This window comes from Onychostruthus taczanowskii, unplaced genomic scaffold (genome assembly GCF_017590055.1).
Source record: "Onychostruthus taczanowskii isolate IOZ18803 unplaced genomic scaffold, ASM1759005v1 scaffold117, whole genome shotgun sequence".
Lineage (NCBI taxonomy): Eukaryota > Metazoa > Chordata > Aves > Passeriformes > Passeridae > Onychostruthus > Onychostruthus taczanowskii.
In genome coordinates this window covers 642,530-667,162 of record NW_024498318.1, presented here as the reverse complement: position 1 = coordinate 667,162, position 24,633 = coordinate 642,530, and the positions used below count along the sequence as shown (strand labels likewise).

The following is a 24,633-nucleotide window of genomic DNA, read 5'->3' as shown; positions in this document are numbered from 1 at the left end:
GGTGTGGCCATGGTGGTGATGGGTGAGCTCCAGCCTTGAGGGGACATCTCTGGGGGCCACCAAGCTGGGGGTGACACTGGCAACCAACCAGATACATCAGTGGGGCTTGGGGTGTCCTTGTTGGGCCTGTCCCTCGTTTGTTTGGACCTCTTTGTCCTGGGAGACCCTTTTCTTTGCAGGATCTTGAGTGCAGATCCACAGCTTTTGGGGTTTTTTTGGTTGGTTGTTTTTTTTTTGGTTTTTTTTTTTTTTTCTTGGTTTTTTTTTTTTTTTGGTAGGGGTTTTGTTTGGTTTTCTGTGGTTTTTAAAACTAAAACAAAGCTGAAAACACTCAAAACAAACCAAAAAAAATAAAAATTCCAACCAAGAATCTTTGTGAAAACCCACCTGGTCCAGCTGAAAATTGACTTTTGGGCAATTAATGAAAGGTTTATTTTTAAAATAAACCTCTTAAAAATATTTTTAAAAATTACAGGTACTCGTCGTTCATTTGTTTTGATGCTTTGGGAAGCGTTTGTGCTTTTGGGTGATGGTTTGGGGTTTTTCTACCACCTTCAGTGAGTGCAGAACTGTTGTTAAAAAAAAAAAAAGGCAAATCAGGACAGGACAGGCAAGGCAGGAAAAATTTCCAGAGCTGATTTACTGAATTTGCCCCCAGTTTAGGGGGATTTGAGGCAGCCAGGGGATCCAGAAGCTTCTGGAGCAGGAGTTGAGCCCTGGGAGGTCTGCAGGGTCTGAAGTCTCCATCTGTGGCCACAGAGAGAGGATCCACTGGGATTATCCTGGGGTTTGTGCTACCAAACAATTGCTCATTATTTCCCCATCACGTTTCCATCCTCTGCAAAACATCCCAGTGCTGCCTTATGGATTGGGAAAGTCAGGAAATTCAGTGTTGAAATTATGGGGACAACTTGTGGTGTTTACAGAAAATTGTACATTTAATACCAAAGGATTCCCATTTTTTGGCCTGCTTTTCTGCTGCCTGCAGTCCCTGGATTTTGCACGTCTAAATATCCTTAATCGCATCAATCCCGATGCTTGTTGTGGGCGAAGAAGGAATTCTGCTGGTAGCTAAAAAAAATAATGGGAAACTCTGAGAGCACTTGGAGCCTGTCAGGCTTTGTTTTCCGTGGAAATGCTGTGCTAATTCCTCGGGGAGTCGCTGAGAGGGTTCTCCTGCTGCAGCAGGGTTTGGATTTCAGGGATCGCATCCCACCCGGCTGGGGCCAGGGGAAGTGCAGCAGGCACCGACAGGTGAAGGGAAGCTCCGGCTGCTCCTGGACCCCTGGAAGTGCCCATGGACTGGCTGGAAAGGGCTTTGAGCACCCTGGGATAGTGGGAGGTGTCAGGGTGGACCTGGGAGATCTTTGGGGTCCAACCCAACCCATTCCACGATTCCCTGGCAGCCAGAGGTGCTCCTGCAGGGTGGCGGGGACTGGCAGCGCGTTCCTGATTGCACGTTAAGATTAATGGGTATTTATTTGAACAACCATTCCATTTCAGTAGCTCTTAATGAGTCCTTTGATAGCGAGTTCCTTAATTAACAAGGCAGCCTCTTGGCGTTTCCTCTCCCTAATTGGTAACAGATTGGCCGTGTCTAAACAAACGCTCCCGGCAGCGGGGCCGGCTCCGGAGCCTCCGCGCAGCCCTTCCCCACTGGGGCTGCCCCTGGGAGCCCAGAGCCTTCCCTGCCTGCCCAGGGGTGGGATCTGGATGGAAAGAGGGGATTTAGGATGGACATTGGGCTTTGGGACTGCCCAGGGAGGTTTGGAGTCCCCAGCCCTGGAGGTGCCACCTGGACGTGGCGCTCAATGCTCGGGATGGGGACACGGTGTGGCTCGGTCACAGATTGGACTCGGTGGTCCTGAGGGGCTTTTCCAGCCTCACTGGTGCTGTGGTGATGTGTTCTGGTGGGAGCCCCTTGGATGCATCTCTGGCAGAGCTTTGGAGCTTGGCTCCTCCCTTCCAGTGCTTGGAGTGGCCATAGGGAACCTTCTGGATCCTTCCCGTGTGTCCAGAGGGATCCTGGGTGGCACAGGGAGGGCAGTGTCACCTGGATCCATAGGGAACCTTCTGGATCCTTTCCGTGTGGCCAGAGGGATCCTGGGTGGCACAGGGAGGGCAGTGTCACCTGGATCCATAGGGAACCTTCTGGATCCTTTCCGTGTGGCCAGAGGGATCCTGGGTGGCACAGGGAGGGCAGGGTCACCTGGATCCACAGGGAACCTTCTCGATCCTTCCTGTGTGTCCAGAGGGATCCCTCATGGCATAGGGAGGGCAGTGTCACCTGGATCCATAGGGAACCTTCTGGATCCTTCCCGTGTGTCCAGAGGGATCCTGGGTGGCACACGGAGGGCAGTGTCACCTGGATCCACAGGGAACCTTCTGGATCCTTCCCGTGTGTCCAGAGGGATCCTGGGTGGCACAGGGAGGGCACTGTCACCTGGATCCACAGGGAACCTTCTGGATCCTTCCCGTGTGTCCAGAGGGATCCTGGGTGGCACAGGGAGGGCAGTGTCACCTTGAGAGGTGTCATGGCAACCCTGAGGTTCCATCAGGAGCCATGGAACAGAGGGATTAATTGCCAGGAATGAGCCACAAAACAATAAATCCGTGGGTTTTGCTGGGATAATACCTTTGGAATGGCTTTCTTTGACTGAGGTTGGACCAAGGGGAGGTTTGGTCATCTTGGCCATGGAGATCTGCCAGCTTTCACCTGTGATCCTGTTCTTGCCAGTGCAAATCCAGGTTTTGATGGGATTTGCAAAGGTCTTAGATAATGAGTGACCCCACAGAGCTGTTCCTGGGATTGCATTCCATGGTTTGAAGCTCTTCAGTTTTCTGCCACGTTGCTGAAGGAGCATTGGTGCCTTTGAGGCGTTTGTTTTCCCCTTTCCCTGCAGAGAGCTCAGCTCAGGGCTGCTTTCCTGCTCTTTGCTCCCTGTCCAGATCTCATCCCTCCTGAGCTGGAGGGACCAGGGTGTCCGGGCATTTATTTTCTCCTGACCAGGGTGTCCGGGCATTCACTCTCTCCTGACCAGAAACTGGTGCCAGGGCAGGTGTGGGTCACCCTTGGGGTACCTCCACAGGTTCATCTGACCCCTGCTTGGGGTTGTTCCTCTGAAATTTTGGTCAGTAGGGACAGAAAACCCTCCTGGGGTTTTTCCTTTGTGTGGAGTGGGAGAGGAGGGCATGCAGTGGGACCTGGGCAGGCTGGAGAGGTGAGCAGGGGGAAGTTCATCCTGAGGGGTGTTCCCTGGAGAAGTTGTTCCTGAAACCCAGACAGGGTTGGAGCCGCTCTGGGGAGCAGGATCAGGACGTCACCCGTGCTCGCTCAGGGCGCTGGCACAGGGACAGCCTTTGGGAGCATCCCTGCTTCTGCCACACTCCCGAAAATCATCAGGGAATTAGCGCGGGGCCGGAGCCGTGCCGGCTCCTCTGAGCTCCCCAGCAGCGGCGACGGCCGCGATGACACCCCGGAGATCCCGGAGATCCCGGAGATCCCAGAGATCCCGGAGATCCTGGAGATCCCAGAGATCCCGCTCCGTGCCAAGGCACAAGCCCTGGCACTGCCAGCGAGGGTGGAGCTGGTCACGATTTCGGGAGGGTAACGATTTTGGGAGGATAACCATTTTGGGAGGGTAACAATTCTGGGAGGGCAATGATTTTGGGAGGGCAATGATTTTGGGAAGGTAACCATTCTGGGAGGGCAATGATTTTGGGAGGGCAGTGATTTTGGGAGGCCAATGATTTTGGGAGGGCAATGATTTTGGGAGGATAACCGTTCTGGGAGGATGACCATTCCAGGAGGGCAATGATTTTGGGAGGCCAATGATTTTGGGAGGGTAATGATTTTGGGAGGGTAACGATTTTGGGAGGATAACCATTTTGGGAGGGTAACCATTCTGGGAGGGCAATGATTTTGGGACGGTAACGATTTTGGGAGGGTAACGATTTTTGGAGGATAGCCATTCTGGGAGGGTTGGTGTGGGTAACAATTTTGGGAGGGTCGGGGCTGTCCATTCTGGGAGGGCAATGATTTTGGGAGGGCAATGATTTTGGGAGGATAACCATTCTGGGAGGGTAACGATTTTTGGAGGACAGCCATTCTGGGAGGGTTGGTGTGGGTGACGATTTTGGGAGGGTCGGGGCTGTGGCAGACACGTCCGTGCCGGACTCGGCTCTGCGTGTCCCAGGCGAGGCGAGCCCGGCTCTTCCAGCGCCGCAGGAAAACTCAAAAAAAACCCAGGAAAAAACCAGCATGAAGTGAAACTCCATGGTAAATAAGCTCCTCAGAGCCGAGGTGGGCATCTGTGGCAGGAGGATGTGCTCGATTCCTGCCAGCCCGAGCCATTCCAAGCGGGAATACAAACAGCCTTCAGCCGCAGCAGCAGCAGCTTATTAGCGCTGATATATCAGCGGCCGCGCGCTCGTTTGTCTCCTGTCAGCAGCAGCTGCTTATCCAGCAGATTTCCCGCTGTATTCCCGGGGAAATGGCCTGAAATTGATGTTCACAAGCCACGGCTGACTTTATAAGGAGCTGCTGTAACTCGTGGAGCGCAGGGGTGAGGCAGGAAAGGATTAAGTTGGGTCTTATTTATAAGGAGTGAAGCCCATAAATTCTGGGAGGGTTTTAAATCTCGGTGCCCAGGGCAGGAGCTGCTGCTCATCCCTGGTGGTGCCTTCTGTTCTCTGAGCAGACATTTAACACCGTGATTGAAACTCCTGTGGCATCGCCGAGTTCTCTGATAATAAATATAAGGGGGAAAAGGGATTCAGGCTTAAAAAGCAGAAAAAAAAATATTCCATATACTTTCGCTTTTCTTCAGGTAATACTGGATCTAAGCTGTGAGACATCCATGTGTTCTGTGAGAGGAAAAACTGAGTATTTTTTAAAGAAAAGATTTTTAGGTGTTCAGACCTCAAGAGTAATGGAAATAAAAGGTCGTGTTCTTGGCCGGCCTGAGAAGATTCAGGTTCACAGTGAGGACAGTGGGCATTTGCACCTGAAACAGTTTTAGGCCTGGCCTAATCCTGTGTGGAAAGGGCAGGAGGGAAGGCTGAGCCAGAAGCTGCTTCTGGGCTTGTTTGGATCTCCTCTGCCATCTCTGCAAAAAGTCCTGGGGGACCATTCCCATAAGGAACATCCTGAAGTGCCCCCTCCACTCTGGGAAGCCTCTCAAAGTTGTGGTGCTGCCAAGACCTGATGATGAAAGTGATTTTCCCATCCCATTTTCCCCTTTTTAGACTTAATTATTTGACATTTCATCTCAATTGTTTGCTCATTTTTGCCTGCTTATGGCGTGACTTCTCATTCACTCTCTCCTGACCAGAAACTGGTGCCAGGGCAGGTGTGGGTCACCCTTGGATACCTCCACAGGTTCATCTGATCCCTCCTTGGGGTCTTATGGGGTTGTTCCTGTGAAAATTTGGTCAGTAGGGACAGAAAAACCTTCCTGGGGTTTTTCCTTTGTGTGGTGTGGAAAAGAGGGGACGCAGTGGGACCTGGGCAGGCTGGAGAGGTGAGCAGGGGGAAGCTCATGAAGTTCATCCTAAGGGGTGTTCCCTGGAGAAGGCAAGGCTCCAGGGAATGCTCAGAGTCCCTGAAGGGGCTCCAGGAGAGCTGCAGAGGGACTGGGGACAAGGCCTGCAGGGACAGCACACAGGGAATGGCTCCCACTGGCAAAGGGGAGATTGGGCTGGGATCTTGGCAAGGAATTCCTGGCTGGGAGGGGGGGCAGGGGCTGGGCTGGAATTTCCAGAGAATGAATGGATCCCTGGCAGTGCCCAAGGCCAGGTTGGATCCACCTGGAACAGTGGGAGGTGTCCCTACCCATGGATTGGGTGGAATGGGATGGGATTTAAGATCCAACCCAAACCATTCCACAGTTCTCCTGGGGATGGGACCTCCAAGGCTTCTCCAAGGGTTACAACCCTCTGTAAATTCCTGCTGATGTGGAGTGTGAGCTACTTCAGGGATTTTCTGCTGCTCTTCCAGGAAGGGTCAGGAGCCCTGTCCCCTGTCCTCTGCAGGGTCCCAGGGCTTGGCTGCAGAGCTTTGATTTCCCATCCTCTGCTTCCATCTGGGACATCTCCATGACACATGGAGGGCTTGAGGACACTTGGAATGTCCAGCTGGAGCAGAGGAGGCTCAGGGGAGACTCACTGGGATTTGTTCCTCCTGAGGGGCAGCTGTGACAGGGACAGGACCCAGGGAATGCCTGGAGCTGGTCCAGGGCAGGCTCAGGCTGGATTTCAGGGAAAGATTCCTCATCCAGAGGGTGCTGGCACTGCCCAGGCTCCCCAGGGAATGGGCACAGCCCCGAGGCTGCCAGAGCTCCAGGAGACACCTCTTGCATGGACAGGGTGGGATTGTTGGGGGGTCTGTGCAGGGCCAGGGCTTGGATACACGATCCTGTGAGTCCCTCCCAACTCAGGATATTCCCTGGTTCTGTCAAAACTCCTCAGCCACAGCAAAAACTCGAGTGTCTGTTGGAAGTAATGAAGAAAAATCGCAGCCGGGCAGCGCCGTACTTCCCGCAGCTTTCTGAGATGAGGAATTGGCACGAGCAGGGTTTTAAATAACCCAGCGTGTCAGAAAAGCACAAACAAATGATGAAAAGCAAAGAAAAAACCCCAGAGCTCTGCTAAACTTTATGGTTGCCATGCTTCATCTTCATTTTGGTGCAGGTGTTTGTGGGGAGGTGAGTGATGGACGCTCCGGAGCCTGGGAGCGGCGGCGAGCTGCAGATGGAGCACCCTGCCCTGCAACGCACGGCTCGGCTCCTTTTTTAAATAAAAAACCCATTTTTCCCTCCTGCTGAAGATGGATGTGGCCTGAAGATCCAAACCAAGTTTGCAGAGCTGGGAAAAAAAAACCCTTCCCAGCACAGGCATCAAACGTTGCCGTGCCGCGACAATGAAACCGGTGATGCCGAGCTGGAAACACCGCGTAAACCCCGCGTTTAATCCCAGTTTAAACACAGCTTGTGGAGCGCGTCCGAGAGTCGGTGAGAGCTCCTAAGGCACGCCTTGGTGTCAGGAAAGCGTGTTAAGAGTCTTTTGTGAGTGTTTGAGAAGATAATCTCCTGCCGGAGCTGTTTTCAGGGCAGCGCCATGATCCAAACCTCCCTCGTGGCGTCGCACACGCAGGCATCGGGATCGCTCCCTGCGGTGTCAGCCTGAGGGTTTGGGCAAAACCCTGCTCTTGTCCCAAAGGATTTCCCCATTTTTATGGGTTTAATTCCTCTTGCAGACCCACCTGCCGTAGAGAGTGGGTGGGAATGCCCAAGGTCAGGTTGGACAGGGCTTGGAGCACCCTGGGACAGTGGGAGGTGTCCCTGGCCATGGAATGAGATGGGCTTTCGGGTCACTTCCCACCCAAACATTCCATGATTCCCTGGTAATCAATGGGATGTTGTCTCGCCTGCGTTAGGGCATGATGAGAGCACTTTGAGCTCTGAGCACTCCAAAGCTGTCCTGGACTTGAGCTTCTCCAGCTGCACCCAACAAGGCCTAACCCTTCCCTCAGCCATGGGCACTTCCAGAGGGGATTCCCTTGGGAGATGGTGGTTGTGACCTTGAGCGCCGTGGGAGGATCCCATCGCAGATGGGACACGCTGAGGAGGCTGGGCTGGGCTGGAGAAGTTCTCTCATGGATTTAACTGAGGAGTTTGGGCTGGTGTAGGGAAGTTTTGTGCTGGTAGATTTAACTGAGGGGTTTTGGCTGGGCTGGAGAAGTTCTGTGGTGCTTTAACTCAGGATGTTGGGCTGCTGTGGAGAAGTTCTCTGATAGCTTTTACTGAGGAGGTTTGACTGAGCTGGAGAGTTCTCTGGTGGATTTAACTGAGGGGTTTTGGCTGGGCTGGAGAAGTTCTCTGGTGGATTTAGCTGAGGAGGTTTGGTTCTGGAGAAGTTCTGTGCTGGTGGCTTTAACTGAGGAGGTTGAGCTCCTCTGGAGAAGTTCTCTGGTGGATTTAACTGAGGAAGTTGGACTGAGTTGGAGAAGTTCTCTGGTGGCTTTACTGGGGAGGTTTTGGCTGGGCTGGAGAAGTTCTCTGGTGGCTTTAACTGAGGAGATTTGGCTGCTCTGGAGAAGTTCCATGGTGACTTTACCGAGGGGGCTGAGCTGCTCTGCAGAAGTTCTGCGGTGGCTTTAACTGAGGAGGTTTGCCTGGGAGGAGAGTTCTCTAGTGGCTTTACTGAGGGGGCTGCTCTGCAGAAGCTCTGCGGCGGCTCTTTGTGCCGGTGTCCCTGACGAGTGTCCGTTTGTCCTGCAGGGGAAGGTGGCCCAGACCGCCTGCATGTCGGCCTGCAAGCACCTCTCGACGTCGCTGCTGCAGCTGCTGCTGGAGGCCGAGGTGAGGCAGCTGACGCTGGGGGCCCTGCACCAGTTCAACCTGGACGTGGAGGAGTGCGAACGTAAGAGCCCCGTCCTTGTCCTCGGCTTGGGCACGGGCCCAGGGGGAATTCCTGCTCTGCCTCAGGCTCAGGGTTTTGGTGAACACTTAAATCGAGGTGGCCCACACCTAAAGTAGGACTTTGGCCCATGGGTTGTAAGGGTGGTGGATCAGCTCTGTTTATAAAATGAGTTATTTATTGACCAGACAGGAGAAAACGAAGAAAAGGTTTTAATTAAAGTTGCTACAGGGTATAAACCAAAAAGAGTTATTAGTGCACTACATGAAATTATGTGTGATGTTAAGGTATTTATATTAAAATGATATTTCTATATCTATATTTATTTCTGTATCTATATCTATATTTCTATTTCTATATCTATATTTATTTCTATATCTATACATATATTTCTATTTCTATATCTATTTCTATATCTATATCTATATCTATATTTATTTCTATATCTATATGTATCTATATCTGCATCTATATCTATATCTATATCATCTATCTATATCTATATCTATAATATAATATAATATAATATAATATAATATAATATAATATAATATAATATATATTTATATTTATATTTATATTTATATTTATATTTATATTTATATTTATATTTATATTTATATTTATATTTATATTTATATTTATATTTATATTTATATTTATTTAAACTGGCAAAAGAATGGGATAGGTTAGGAATCAAAAGGAATAGGGTAGATCAGGAATCAAATGGAGCCTCCCACCCAAATGACCATGGTGTTCACAGAATCCTTTCCCTCACCTGCAGAGGAGTAACCCCAAAGCAGCGTCCTAAATTTGGGGTAAAATCCTAGAGTGCTGCTGTGCCTGTTGGTATTTGGGGTCCCCGGTCAGGGGTGTGGCAATGCCTGGTGTGGGGGTGGTGGGTGCCCACAGAGCTCACCCAGGGCATCTTCAGCACAGAGGATTCCAAGAGATCCAAGTTTTACTCCTCCTTTTCCTCTTCAGTGCTGCCTTGATGCTCTCCAGACCGTCCCTGCTTTTTGGGATGGAGTTACTTAAAACCAGGAGGGATTGGAGTGCATGAATCCAAAATCAGTTTGTTTATGACTCTTCCTGAGAAGCTGGGGCTGTGGGGTTGGATGGGGCTTGGAGCATCTGAAGACGTTGATGTTCTTCACCAGTTCTGGTCCTCTCCCGGCCTCGGCCCTTTGTCCTCCCTGCAGGGAATTTTGTCCTTGAGGTGACCTCCGTGCCAGGTCACAGTGATGGAGGTGAGGTGTCTTGTGACAAAGTGACAGCAGCTCCTCAGGGGAGCAGCATCGTGGTGCCAACCCCAGGGCTCTGCTCCCAAACCTGCTCCTTTCGGGTCTTCAGGCTCCCACCTGGACTGGGGCTGGAATTCTCTGGTTGCCCTCAAGTTGCTGCTTGTCCTGCTCAGGTTAAAAACCAGAGCCCAAAGCAGACAAAATGCTGTTTTTAAAGACGTTGATGTTCTTCACCAGTTCTGGTCCTCTCCCGGCCTCGGCCCTTTGTCCTCCCTGCAGGGAATTTTGTCCTTGAGGTGACCTCCGTGCCAGGTCACAGTGATGGAGGTGAGGTGTCTTGTGACAAAGTGACAGCAGCTCCTCAGGGGAGCAGCATCGTGGTGCCAACCCCAGGGCTCTGCTCCCAAACCTGCTCCTTTCGGGTCTTCAGGCTCCCACCTGGACTGGGGCTGGAATTCTCTGGTTGCCCTCAAGTTGCTGCTTGTCCTGCTCAGTGAAAGGGTTAAAAACCAGAGCTCAAAGCAGACAAAATGCTGGTTTTAATCCTGGTTTGGGAATTAAAGTGGGGCAGAGCAAACACACCCCTGCACAGGATCCTCTTCCCTCTGATGGGGATGGGTTTGTTGGGATTCATCCTGGAATTGATTTGTTGGGATTCATCCTGAGATGGGTGTCTTGGGATTCATGCTGGGATGGATTTGTTGGGATTCATCCTGTGATGGGTGTCTTGGGATTCATGCTGGGATGGGTTTGTTGGGATTCATCCTGGGATGGATTTGTTGGGATTCATCCTGGAATTGATTTGTTGGGATTCATCCTGAGATGGGTTTGTTGGGATTCATCCTGGGATGGGTTTGTTGGGATTCATCCTGAGATGGATTTGTTGGGATTTATCCCGGGATGGGTTTGTTGGGATTCATCCTGGGATGGGTTTGTTGGGATTCATCCTGGGATGGGTTTGTTGGGATTCATCCTGGGAGGGATTCTCAACCGTGGTGGTTGAGAACCCGGAGCTTGATAGAGTTCCTAAAGAACCAGGTGATCTTTGATTTTAGGGTATTTTAGGGATTTTTTTCCCCCCAAATATCCACACTTTGGCTTTCCTGGTTGAGGTGGAGATTGGGATGTCTTGTGTTTATCACAGAATTCTGGAATGCTTAGGGTGGAAAGGGACTTCAAAGCCCATCCAGGGACACTTCCCACTATCCCAGGGTGCTCCAAGCCCTTTCCAGGCTGGTCTTGGACACTTCCAAGGATTCAGGGGAGTGACTCAGTGACATCAGCTGTTGGTTTCATCATCCCCTGGCACTTCCCATTACCAAGACAAGTTCTTCCATCCTTTATCCAACATTTTCCTGACCAGATTTTACTTCAGCTGCCCCCATCAACACTGAGATTAAATTTACTGCCGGGAACAATCCCCCAGCAGGAATTTTGCTGTTTCCAACACAAAATTTGGAAATGGTTTTTCCATCTTTTAGCATCCACTTGCCACTTTCAAGCCCTCAGCTGACGAGCCAGGGAGAGGGATCCCAATTTCATGATTCCCACCCAGATCCTGCAGCTGCACCACAACTCACAAAGCAATGCCTGATTTTCCTCCCGGCGCTGCCTCCATCCCTGAATCCCTGACTCTCATTTGTGTCCCTTCAGCGCCTCGGGAGCAGCTGTGCTCCCATGGGTGTCTGCTGAGGGACGGGTGCCGGAGCTGGGAATAATGGGAAGCGTTTGTCATCCCTAATAATTCCCTGTTTTTTTGGCTGCCAAAGCTCCAAACCCGGCAGTTTTCTGCCCCATCCATAACATGGATCACGCGGCAGCAGCTCTTCCCTGAAAGCTGCTGCTGCTGCCAAGGAAGACAGATGGGATTTCACAGCAGGTTGGAAAGCACAATTCCTTAAATTCCTGTTGTTTGGGGAGCCCGAGCCGGGAGCACTCAGACATCCCGGAGCAGGTGACGCCAACCTGGCAGCAGGGTCAGGGACCTGTCCCCAGCCCCGTCCCAAGGTGCCACCAGAGCAGGGAATGGAGATGGATGCTGGAGCTGGATCCTCCCCATCCATCACTGTCAGCCCGGAACAGACAAAATCCTTTTCCTTTCCAGCAGCAAATCCGTGCCCCTCATCCCCACGGGTCCGTCTGGTGGCTCTGCTGCGCCTGGAAATCACTTTAATTTGGTTATTTTGGAGCAGAAATCCATCAAGGTTTGAATTTTGGGATGAGTCAGTTCCAAGAGGGAAGCGGTGTATTCAGAAAATAAGTTTCATTTTGCAAGGTTAGGGTTTATTATTGGGGTTTTTTTGGTGATTTTTAAAATCTTTTTTGTGCCTGAAAGCGCAGGTGTGAATCTCAACATCCTCACAGTACCAGTTTGTACCTCTGCCTCCATCCTCTTCCTTCCCCCAGATTCCCAAACTTTGCCCAATCCAGCAGTTTTTATACATTAAAATCGGATTTTATGTCTGTTTGGAGCACTTCCAGTGAGTGCCATGATGAGGGAATGGGGCTGTAGAGTTTTGATGCTGGAGTTTATTCGGGTTATGTTTGTGAATGCTGAAAAAATAAACTCCTACGTGCCCCACTCTGCTCTTTTTGAACAGATAAATCCATATAAAATATATAATTTGATAAATGTATTATTCTTCCATCTCCCCTCTACCTTAGACATAGTGGGAATGGAATATAACAACCCAGATTTGGAGGTGACAGCCGAAAAATCCCAAAGAAACGGGGCTGTTCTCACTCCTAGGAAGAGTTTCCCATCCCCATAACGGGTTCCAGCAGTGGTTGAGGGGTTTTTACAATCCTCAGATCATAAAATGAGCAATTCCATAATCTCCAAACTCTTTTAACTGCTGCTTTATGGGAAATTAAAAGTGCCCTAAAAAAAAAATTTATATTTCAAATTCCGTTAAACACCCTATTTTTAGTCAGCCCCTCTCCTGGGGATCAGCCAGATGTCTCTGCTGGGTTGAGGAATTCTGCATCCCAACAGATTGTCCCAAAATGTACCCACATGGATCCTGGCACAACCGTTCCCCACCTCCTCCTTGGCTGCCTTATCTGGCTTGTGGGAATTTTTCACATGGAAATCCTGGGATTTGGGGAAGTGCCGGGGTTTGTCCATGATGCTGGAGTCATCCTCTCCCTCGGCATGATCCCAAGGACTCCCAGGTGTTCTTCCAACCTGTGATCCATCAGGGATTGGAGTTTGTGGTGCTGGAGTTAGGACGTCCCTAACTGGTGTCTGTCCTGTGGCAGTGCACCAGGAAAAACCTGGATTTGGGGGAAAATGGGAACTTTGTAGTGGAGAGATGGGAAGGTTTAAGCAGAATGGATCGGGAGAGGAATGTCCACCCCACAGGTGCTGATGTCTCAATGTGCCTCAGCTCAGGAGGGGACAGCCGGGGCGTCGGGCTCTACTCCAGGGAACAGGACACAGGGAATGGCTCCCCACTGCCAGAGAGCAGGGATGGGTGGGATATTGGGAATTCCTGCCTGGGAGGGTGGGCAGGCCCTGGCACAGGTGCCCAGAGGAGCTGTGGCTGCCCCTGGATCCCTGGAAGGCCAAGCTGGACCCCCAACCTGGCCTTGGACAATTCCAGGGATGGAAATTCCACAACCTCTTGAGCTGATGGTGGGATGGGCACGGCTCACATTTGCTGGTGTTGGTGTTTAATGATCTGAGAACTTCACATCTGCCAAGACACATCCACTGAACACCTTGGGTTCAGGTCTGGGAACCTGTCCGTGACCTGGCTCTTAACTCAGAATCCTATGGATTCTGCTCCAAATTTCTTGGCAGGCATCTCCAACATCCTTCTAAAGAGTTTCCCTCTCTTCAACGTGAAAAACATCTCGTGGTCAGCCCCTGAGGAGTCCCTGCCTGGGGCTGTGGGTGCTCCTCAGCCCTGCCAGTGTCCCATGACGGGGACCACTCCTTTCTCCGCAGTGACAGCACTCCAGGCCCATCTTTGTTCCATCAGAGGAACGTTTGATGGGGAGGGAGAGAAGTTTTTCTTTAATCTGACCCAGTTCAGAGTGTTTTGGGTAGCTCCTCCCTCTTCCCACAGCTCTCTGAAATTACCCAGATGGGAATGAGCTCTGGGAGTTCGGGCTGTAATGGGGAACAGCTTCAGAGCGGGGTTGTGTGGGAATGGTGTGGGAGAAGGAGAAGCTCAGTTTGGAAACTGGGTGAAGGAGAAGCTCAGTGTGGGAATTGGGATCTTCTCTCTGTTCCTCTTGCCTTGATTCCTTCCCAACATTTCTCACTTTTTCCCACCTGTGAGCTTCTCCAGAGTCCATGGATTTGTTCTTCAGCCTCAGTGTACTCAAGGTGTCACTTTGCTCCTGGGGATATGGAACAGAAAGTCCCATCACTTGGCTTTTTTAGGATGGCCTCCCAAGGCTTTATCCAAGGAGGTCCCATCACTTGACCTTTCCAGGATGGCCTTCCAAGGCTTTATCCAAGGAGGTGCCATCACTTGGCCTTTCCAGGATGGCCTTCCAAGGCTTTATCCAAGGAAGATACCTTCAAGATCTCCATCCTTCCTTGAGGAATCCTGAGATGGTCGATTCCTCAGATGTTATCCGTGGCGAAGAGCGGATTGGTCCACGTTCCCTTCCCTGGGAGCTGCTTCAGCCTCCATCCCGGAGGTGCCATCGCAAATCCCGTGTAATTCAGAGGATATCTTGCCCTCAGATGATGTTTTTGAGGGATGAAGTCACCGGCTGGGCCCATTTTTACCGCTCAATCCATGCAAGGCCCTGTCCCCGCGTGCGCAGCCGCGCCGGGGCACAGGGGGGATCCCCCCGTTGGCTGTAATTAATTAATTTACAGTGGATGTCTCTTTTCTGCCGTGCCTTTGAACTCTTTACTCTTTGTCCATTGTAAAGGGCTTAACGGTTCCTGTTCCTTGATTCTTTCATCAGTGAAATGTTTTGGAAGGGAGGTTGGAGTCCCCCTGTGACCTGCCCTGGGTGGCCCAGGCCTGTAGACCTTGCAAAGACATTACTTTTTTGGCCTGAACACAAACCCCTCAAACCTTTAGCCTGGCTAAATGCTTTGTACAAACAGCCGCATACTGATCTGCTCTATTCTCCGGTGATTTTCTGCTCAAGGGGCTGCTCTGTAGGTTGCTTGCTATGTTTGCCACTTGCCTTGGTCGTGAAGACAGTACAATAAAGGAATCCGACAGTACTGAGGCCAACACTGCGCTCGGTTGTTCCGAGGAAATTATCCTGAAATCTGCTTGAAGAGATTAAACCCAAGAAGAACTGGCTGTGTCTCTCCTCTAAAGCTCCGCTCTGGTCTTTGTTTCTCCTTTTTTTGCTCCGAGACTTTGTTCATTCCTCCTTCAGAATGGGTTGGTGGCATTGGTATGTAAAGTGTGACCTGCGATTACAGGAGGTGCAGCTCCTTCTCCAGCAGCCCAAGGGAAGCATTGCATTCATTCCTCTGCAGCTTTTCCGAGTGTCTGGGCCGAATTCCTCTTCTCGTTTCTTCTGGGATATGAAAAATATCAGCTCCTACATCATTCCTTCTTGGACACAAAGTATATCAGCTCCTACATTATGTCTTCTGTGACACAAAGAATATCAGCTCCTACATAATTTCTTCTGGGAGACAAATATCAGCTTGGATGTCATTTCACTTCTTGGATGTCAATCACAGAATCCCAGAATTGTAGGATTTGGGTTGGAAAGGATCTTAAAGACCATCTTGTTCCAGTCATGGGCAGGGACACCTTGTGCTAGAAGGTTCCAGAGCTTTGTTAATTCAGTGTTGATGAATCTTTTGATGAGAATTGCTGTTCAGCTAAGTGTTGGCTCAGTGCGTCACCATCCTAAGTTTTCAAGTGTCACTCCATAACTCTCCCAGCTTCATCCAGAAGCTTCCTTAGGAATCACAGATTGGCTTGGGATGGAAGGAACCTTAAAGACCATCTTGTTCCAGCCATGGGCAGGGTCACCTTTCTCTAGAAGGTTCCAGAGCATTGTTAATTCAGTGTTTGATGAAAATTGCAGCTTAAATCAGTGTTGCCTCAGTGTGTGACCATCCTAAATTTTGAAGGGAAGTGTCACTCCATAACTCTCCCAGCCTTCCTCCAGTAGGTTCCTTAGGAATCACTGATTGGTTTGGGATGGAAAAGACCTTAAGAGCCATCCAGTTCAGGATGGAAAATACCTTAAAAGACATCCAGTTCCAATCTGTCCATGGGCAGGGAACAGTGGGAAGGGACAATGGGCAGAGACAGCTAAAGGTGAGCTGCTAAGGAGCAGCTGTGTCCTGGGATGAGATCTCTTTTGGGATGAAGTCTGTCTTGGGATAAAATCTGTTTTTGGATGAAATCTGCCTTGGGATGAAATCTGGCTTGGAATGGAATCTGTCTTGGGTTTCTCACAAGCAGCCGACAGCAGTGATAAATTCACCAGCCTTGTGAGAACATTCACAATCACAGGCATTTTCTCATGAGGATTTGAAGTTCATGCTTTGGGGAAGATCTTAAATTTCCCAACTCTGTGTGTGCTCCTAAATAGATGCTGAACAGCTGTGAGGCCCTTGATCCAAAAAATAGAAACTCGCTTTCCTCGCAGTCCTTCCAGGGTTTCTTTTCCAGGATTTCTCCAAATGTAATCAGGAACATGAGGTGATTCCATCCTCATGGGGGGGGGTAGGACATTGTGGTTGGGTTCCTCAACCCAGGGACATCTCCAACCCTGAGCCACCCAGAGGAGTTTCACCTCTTGAGAAGGTGCTCAAGCACCATTTCTCACTTCTAAACATTTTTAGTTCCTCAGGTATTGTGCTTTTCCAAAGTGTTTTAGGATTGATGTGGCTTTGGGGATAATTGTTCCAGATGGGACAGTGGGGTGTAGAGGGAGTGTGTAAAGATGATTTATCCCTTGCAGATCAGAGTCAGAGGGTTTGTGTTGATCCTCCCTCCCTGCTGGCTCAGGCAAGCTGCAGTCAAATTTTATGGCAAACTACATTAAAATGCCTTTGCAGTTGGGATTAATTAAAACAGTTTTTGGGGGACACATGTGAAGTCACTTTGGGCTCTTTGCACCCGGAATATTGCGGGAGTGGTCAGTGGAATTGCCTGGAGCTGAGCAGCTCTGATCTCAAGGAATCATGGAACGGTTTGGGATGGAGGGACCTTCAAGATCATCCAGTCACATGTTCTGCCATGGGCAGGGACACCTTCCACTGTCCCAGGGTGCTCCAAGCTCCAGCCTGGCCTGGGACTCTTCCAGGGATCCAGGACCAGCCACAGCTGCTCTGGGCACCCTGTGCCAGGGCCTCCCCACCCTCAGAGGGAAGGGGAAGAACTTCCTCGTGTTCATCCCAGTCCAGTCTCATCCTGTGCAAAACTCCAAAGGCACGACCATGGATGGTTCCCACTGGCTTTGGTTTGTGCTTTTTCTATCTGAAACTTAAATATGAACACTTGCAGATCAGAGTCAGAGGGTTTGTGTTGATCCTCCCTCCCTGCTGGCTCAGGCAAGCTGCAGTCAAATTTTATGGCAAACTACATTAAAATGCCTTTGCAGTTGGGATTAATTAAAACAGTTTTTGGGGGACACATGTGAAGTCACTTTGGGCTCTTTGCACCCGGAATATTGCGGGAGTGGTCAGTGGAATTGCCTGGAGCTGAGCAGCTCTGATCTCAAGGAATCATGGAACGGTTTGGGATGGAGGGACCTTCAAGATCATCCAGTCACATGTTCTGCCATGGGCAGGGACACCTTCCACTGTCCCAGGGTGCTCCAAGCTCCAGCCTGGCCTGGGACTCTTCCAGGGATCCAGGAACAGCCACAGCTGCTCTGGGCACCCTGTGCCAGGGCCTCCCCACCCTCAGAGGGAAGGGGAAGAACTTCCTCGTGTTCATCCCAGTCCAGTCTCATCCTGTGCAAAACTCCAAAGGCACGACCATGGATGGTTCCCACTGGCTTTGGTTTGTGCTTTTTCTACCCGAAACTTAAATATGAACAGTCACGTCCATAATTTCCGGTTTTATTTGTTTATTACTCCCTTTGACTCATAACTTCAGACGAAAGCAATGATTTCCCAGCCGTGTTTGCGCTTGTCCTGCAGCGGTTGTCACTTGAGTGATCACTGCAAAGATGAGCGATGGTTTCAATCTCAAAGCTCTTCTGGCATCTGAGACTATTAAAACGCAGAGTCTGAGAAGTGTCCCCTGTGCCCCTGGAGGTGCCTGTGTCTGGCTTGAAGGATGTTCTCCATCCCAAGGTTTTAATGGAAGGTGGAGCAAGGGAGCTGATTAATAACCCTGCTTCGCTTCCCCGAAATGAGGCGGTTGAGGGACAGGACTGAGTCCTGGTGTTTCACTCATTAATCTCTTCTTGTTAGAGCCAAGGGGCTGCTCCGTGATTGGGCTGCTTGCTCTAGGAAAGCTTTGGAAAATGGGAGTGTGATGATTTATGTTCCTGATTTTGTGGCCTTGGCTTGGAAACAGGAAAACTTTTGGGAGGACAAGCGTACAAGGCAAAGACCACCTGACATGAAATCACTTTATCCGTTGGTGCTTCTGATTAGTCATGGACACAAAAGGCAAAATCCTCCTTCCATATTGCCCAGCCATTCCTAATCCTCATCTTTGTGGAGCATTAGGAGCTGTTGGAGGGTTCCTGTAGGGTGAAAACCGGGATAGATGAGTGATAATGGGCTATGTAACTGAAAAATCTGTATTTGATGTAAATTTTCCTTCCTTTCTCCATTTTTGCCGTCACACCTGGCTTCATCCCAAGAACACATTTAATTCCTCCAGCACCTCCAGTGCCTGCAGGAGCCACAACTCAACCCTGGGCAGGTGCTGCCCCTCGAGCCTTTGGTGACGTTGAGTTGTGGCCTCGCAGCCCAGGTCCCCTCAGTGCCGAGAGGTTGTGAGGAGAGCGGAGATGAAGCTGTAACTGCAGAGGGTGAAAATGAAGTGAAGTTGGGCAGAACCAACCTCAAAAGACACCCTGGGATGCGTGCAGGCGTCGGCTTCGTGAGCATTCCCAAGGAAAAGCTGCTAAATGCCATGGAAGAACCAAGGTCCTCTAAGATGGATCCATTCAAGCCCCTTCAGCGGTTTTAGGTTTGATTTAAAGAATGGATTAGGAGAAAAATGAACAACCAAAGTATGAAACTTTGGCCAGATTAGGCTGGAAGGAGATAAGTGTGGCCTTGGAAATATTCTCGTCGCTTTAGAAGCCAACGTTATTCAGTTGTCAGATGTCTTCATCCACCAGAAATAAAAATGCCACCCAACGGCCGCGGTTCTCCGCGTTTGGGCTGACCAAGAGGCGCCATCACCAGATCATGCAAATAATCTGCTGCCTGATAATTAATGACGCGGCCGGGCATATTTTTTTGATGAATGCTCATGGAGCCTGGTGACAGGCGTGAAATTAGAAAATTCCTTCAGCGCCCTAAAATATAAATAGCTTTCGGAACTGAAAAGAGTTTCACAGCTGAAGATTTTATTGTGTTGAGAGGAAAAACTTTTCCACCCCCATCCCCCCCTTTCTTCTGGGCGAGTTGTTTGTCCGTTCACAAAACAAATACTCTGAAGCCCAGTGCGGCTCATGGGAATAAATTTCAGGTCGAATTAGTACAGTTTCCTTGCTGTCAGGACGGTGGAATTAATGGTGTTTTGATGACACGAATTTTGAAGGGCGAACAAAGACGCTGAAGGGAGGGAGACATGACTCCTTAGAAGCGCGGTCCTCCTCTCCCCCAGCCTCTCTTGTCTTCCCTGTCATCCGTCTGCCAATCTCCCTGTCCATGGTTAGTTAAAGGCGCTTTTTATCCTCTTTTCTTTCCCACAGAGTTTGCCAGATCCGGCCCAGTGCCTGGGTTCCAAGGGGACACGCTGCAGTTGGCCTTCATCGACTTGAGACAAGTAAGTCTTTGTGTTTTTGTTTTTTGTTTTGCTTTTAAGATGTGTGACTGAAGACCATCAGGTCTTAAGGGAAGGGAGAGGAGGGGAAACGGCGTCAGTGATTTACGCCAGAGACCTATATTTCCCCCCTCCTCCTCCTCTCGTCGCTCGAAGCCACCTCCTTGCCCAGCGCTCCTGGAGATGGTGGAGGTGAAAAGGGCTGGTGGAAGGGGGCGAGGAAGAAAGCCAGGCCTGACCCTGGCCAACGGGGCCATTGTGCTGCCCTTGGCGTCTGCGGCCGCGGCGCGGAGGGACCGCGGCAACTCCGCGGCCAGTGCCGAGCAGGTGCTGGGAACAGAGAGAGCAGTGATGCAGAGCCCGCCCGCCTCGGGGACCTTTGTTCCCAGAGAATGCCCACGGAGGCGTTAGAGAGGGCGGAGGAATTTGCATTCCCCTGTGTCCGTGCCCGTTGTGTCCCTCTCTGTGTCCCTCTGTGGCTCGGCCACCCCCCCGCCCCGGTCCCCTCTTCCGCAGATGCTCCCCGGCCAGGAATGACAAAGTGGCTCTTGGGGAAGATGGTTGGGGAAGGCTCCACCCATCGGTGGCCACCTCTGGAGGGGGCCCCGTTGGAGCCAAGTTGACCATAGCAGGTACTGAGGCCTTTGTGGGGCTTGGCAGCCAATTTTGGGAAAAGGGCCATTCTGGGGAGTCATTTGTTTGGGGAGAAATGGGCATTATTGATACACTAGGCCGGGGGGAAAAGTGAGGTGGTCCTGTCATCTCTTGGCACTGAAGATGGATGGGTTGGAGAGAAAGTCTGAATGAAGTAAGACTCAATGACTGATGCTTCTCTCCTATTAAAACAATCTTTTTTTGTCTGTTAAACCCCCCTGGCTTTGTCCCTGCTGCCATCATGATGCAGTGCCTCTTGTTCGCGGGGTTGACGTAGTTTGCATTCTGAAAACTTTCGGGTGCCAAGGGTATTTCTTAAATCTGCATAATCCCTTGTATCGATGATCTTGCCCCTGCCTCTGATTCGTGCTGGAGCTGCTTTCAACCCGCCAGGGTTTGAGAACTCCTCAGAATCCAATTGATGTGCGGGGAGCCATCTGTCATCCCATGACACTTCTGTTAACTTTAATAACATCAGGACGCCGCTTTTCGGGCCCGGGCCCGCCAGGAACTGCCAAATTTGTTTGCAAAACGGTCCCAGCAGCTCCATGGGAGAGGTGTGCGTTATCACCAGGCTGTGTTGACACTTTTATCTTCATTAGCTCCTTGGCACTTCACTGACTGCGGCGCTCGACGCGCCCGCGGCCTCCTGGGTGTGAGGAAATGTGGAGGCCCTGGGCCTTTTCCAAGCACCAGCCCGTGAATGTGGGGATTTTGGACAGGGAACCTAGGGCTCTTGGAAGAGTGAAATGCCTGGAAATGGCTCGGTGAGGTCGAGCCAGTGAAACGTTTGTGTGGTTCATGAGTGCAAAATGCAGCCAAAGGGACCCAGCTTGGGTGAGGAGGAGGAGCAGGGGCCTCCTCAGTCCTGCCTCCTCTGTCCAGTGGTGTCCTTGGACACGGAGGTTTTGTCTTTGTTCCAGGAGGTGCTCCCAAGTTTTGTTCTTGCATTTAAAAAGCAGCAGCACCTCTGAATCTCCAGGCCAGGTTGGACAAGGACCAGAGTGAAGGACCCCGGGACAATGGGAGTGGGGTGGCACTGGGTGGGTTTGAGATCCCTTCCCACCCAAACCATTCCAGGATTCTGTGACTGTGCAAGGAGAAAGGGGAGATAGAGGTGCCAGGTGAGGATGGGAAATCCTGGATCTCCTGGGTAATGGATGATGATTGATGAGGGGAAGATCAAGGTGTTGAGCAGATAATGGAGAAGAGCTGACCCATCCCTGACTTATCCAACAGCATGGAAAGATGAGGCAGTTCCCCCTGCCTGGTCCTGTCGGTGATCTGGTCTGGTGGCATGCTGGAATGTGTCACCAGACGCCATCCAAGCACTTCTGTTGGACTGCAGCTCCAGCTGGGAGCAGGGAGGGGTGGGAAGGTCATGGAGGAAGGTCTTTGATTGTTCTTCGATTTGTCTTGAAATTTCTCTTGTTGGACTTGGCATTTTTTCTCTTTTAAGCCATGAAATTAAACTGAAGCAGAGTAGATTAAGTGGGATATTGGGAAGGAATTGCTCTCTGCGAGGGTGGGGAGGGACTGGGATGGAGCCCAAGGCCTCCCAGAGCAGCTGGATCCTTGGAAGTGTCCAAGGCCAGGTTGGACACTGAGGCTGGGATAGTGAAAGGTGTCCCTGTCCATGGCAGGGGATGGAGTGGGATGGGATTTAAGGTCCCTTCCAACTCAAACCATTCCATGATTCTGTGAAATGTCACCACAATGTTGATTTAAATGGAATGACCCGGCTGGGGGAAGGAGGGAGGAAAAATGACTGGGCAAAAATTCACCAAAGTAAGGAAATTAAAGAGATTTCTCTTCCCAACATATTTCAGTAGGAGCTGTTACAGAACATTTGTAAATCTGAGAAAATTTTCACTGGAACGGGGGATGATTAAAGGAATGACCAAAATTAATAAAATATGAAGTGATAGGAAAATATGGTGACTTGGTTCGTGCCTTGGTGCAAATCCTTGTAGTGGGAAATAAACCCTAAAAAGATGTCACTGTTTAAAGCCATCAGAGTTTGTCCTTGTTCAGAGCAGCAGACTCAAGTTTAGTACATCAAAATCCTGCTTTTCCCCTCATGCCCAAGGGAATCAGGAGTAATTCCATCCTTGTCTGGAAAAGAGGAAGAGCTGAGGCCAGAAAATCAAATTTTGAACAGTCAGAAATGTAAAATGGGGCTTTATTTCCTATTCTGGGACAGTTCTAAATCCATAAATACCCTTAGTGAAGTCATAAAGGAAAGCAACTCCCACCTCAAGTCCTTCTGCAGGAGTGAGACTCAAATACTTAAGGTTTTACAAGCAAGGAATATTTGCTTTTCCCCCTTCCAGTTTAAACCTTACTTTTGCACACTCAGTGCTGTATTTTAGAAATCTGAAATAAATTTAGCTCCATTTAGTCCCTTGCTGAAATTTGAAATAATCAACTCCTCTGGATCTTCACCAAACACCCCTGAACGTCCAAACACCACTGGAGATCTCCAGGTGCTCTCAGGTCATTCCCTGTTTTCCCCACAGCTGGAAATGTTTTAATTTTTGGTTTTCCTGGGTTTGTTGTGAGGACGTTGGTGCAAGAGGAGGGTTTTGTGCTGCTCTCTGAGGTCCCTGCAGTCCCTGGCCACGCTGACCTCTCCTAGAAGCCAGATCAGCACTCGTGGCCGCCTTCCAAGGAAAATCTGTCTCCAGCACTTGAGGAATTTCACTCTGGGCTCCAGGGAGGGAACGTGTCAGTGATGAGAGTTCCCTCCTCCCAGCCTCTCCTTCTGTGCACTGAGTTACAGATCCTGAGTGCTGAGTGTCCTCTGCAAGCGCCAGCCTGAGCTCCGAGGGATGTTTGGACCAGGGCAGGTGGGAGCCTGGATGTCCCTGGATGTCCAAGGGATGGGCACAGGGAGGTTCCACTCTTCTCCCTCAGCATGGTTCTGCTTTGCTTTGTGCAAATTTGGTGGGTTTGAGTTTCAGCATCGGCTCCTTGAGCCACAGCAGTGGGGTTAAGGCAGGAAAGGTCAGGTTTAGGTGGGATCTTGGCAAGGAATTCCTGGCTGGGAGAGTGGCGAGGGGCTGGAATTCCCAGAGCAGCTGTGGCTGCACCTGGATCCCTGGCAGTGCCCAAGGCCAGGTTGGACATTGGGGCTTGGATCCACCTGGGATAGTGGGAGGTGTCCGTGCTCATGGATGGGGGTGGAATGAGATGGGATTTATGATCCAACCCAAACCATTCCATGGTTCACCTGGGAGTGGGAACCTCCCAAGGAATGGGAGGATTTTAAGGTCCCATCCAACACAACCCATTCCATGACTCTGCTACTACTTGTCCCATGGGAAGTGCCTTGTTTGTGTGTTTTCCCTGTGTTGGGATCCAGCTGTGGTTATTGTGGGATCCTGCTGGACCCCGGCCAGCTGGGAGTGGGAAATCTCCCTCCAGTGTCTTCATTTTTCTCTTATTAGCCCTGATAGAGACACTTAATAAAGGAATGACCCCCTCAGGAACACGATTCCTTTCCATCCCTGCTGTGTGATGGAATCATGGAATGGTTTGGGTGGGAAGAGACCTTAAATCCCATCCCATTCCACCCCTGCCATGGGCAGGGACACCTCCCACTATCCCAGGCTGCCCCAAGCCCCAGTATCCAACCTGGCCTGGGACACTTCCAGGGATCCAGGGGCATCCCTGACTTCTCCCAGGTTTCCTCTCTCTCCCGCTCTTTGTGCAGTCACCAGATGTTCCCCTTTTCTCCAGCCCTACACCTTTTCATCTAAAAATAAGAACTGAACAGAGGAGCAAATTTGTGTGTTTTCCCTGTGTTGGGATCCAGCTGTGGTTATTGTGGGATCCTGCTGGACCCCGGCCAGCTGGGAGTGGGAAATCTCCCTCCAGTGTCTTCATTTTTCTCTTATTAGCCCTGATAGAGACACTTAATAAAGGAATGACCCCCTCAGGAACACGATTCCTTTCCATCCCTGCTGTGTGATGGAATCATGGAATGGTTTGGGTGGGAAGAGACCTTAAATCCCATCCCATTCCACCCCTGCCATGGGCAGGGACACCTCCCACTATCCCAGGCTGCCCCAAGCCCCAGTATCCAACCTGGCCTGGGACACTTCCAGGGATCCAGGGGCATCCCTGACTTCTCCCAGGTTTCCTCTCTCTCCCGCTCTTTGTGCAGTCACCAGATGTTCCCCTTTTCTCCAGCCCTACACCTTTTCAAAATAAGAACCGAACAGAGGAGCAAGGCTGCAGCGTGAGCTCATCCCTGAGCCTCACGTTCCAGCAGCCTGGATTCCTGGGCTCTGTGCCTGGCTTTAAGGAACCACCTGCTCCCTTGGAGGGAGCAGCCAGCGTGAGGTCACTGCGGGAGCTCCAGTTGTGCTGGAATGGTGGGCATCCAGCCTGGCTTCTTATCAAAT

General features: G+C 50.6%; 1 protein-coding gene across 3 annotated transcripts in view; it reads left to right on the top strand.

The window, feature by feature from the left end:
• The window catches only part of LOC121348268 (exocyst complex component 6B), a 228,738-nt gene that overhangs the window by 143,145 nt on the left and 60,960 nt on the right, over nt 1–24,633 (top strand). For all 3 annotated transcript variants that reach the window (XM_041427596.1, XM_041427594.1, XM_041427593.1), the window contains 2 exons: nt 8,280–8,421; nt 19,500–19,573. In XM_041427596.1, the coding sequence (XP_041283530.1) occupies nt 8,280–8,421; nt 19,500–19,573 (216 nt within the window). The remainder of the gene's footprint in view (nt 1–8,279; nt 8,422–19,499; nt 19,574–24,633) is intronic.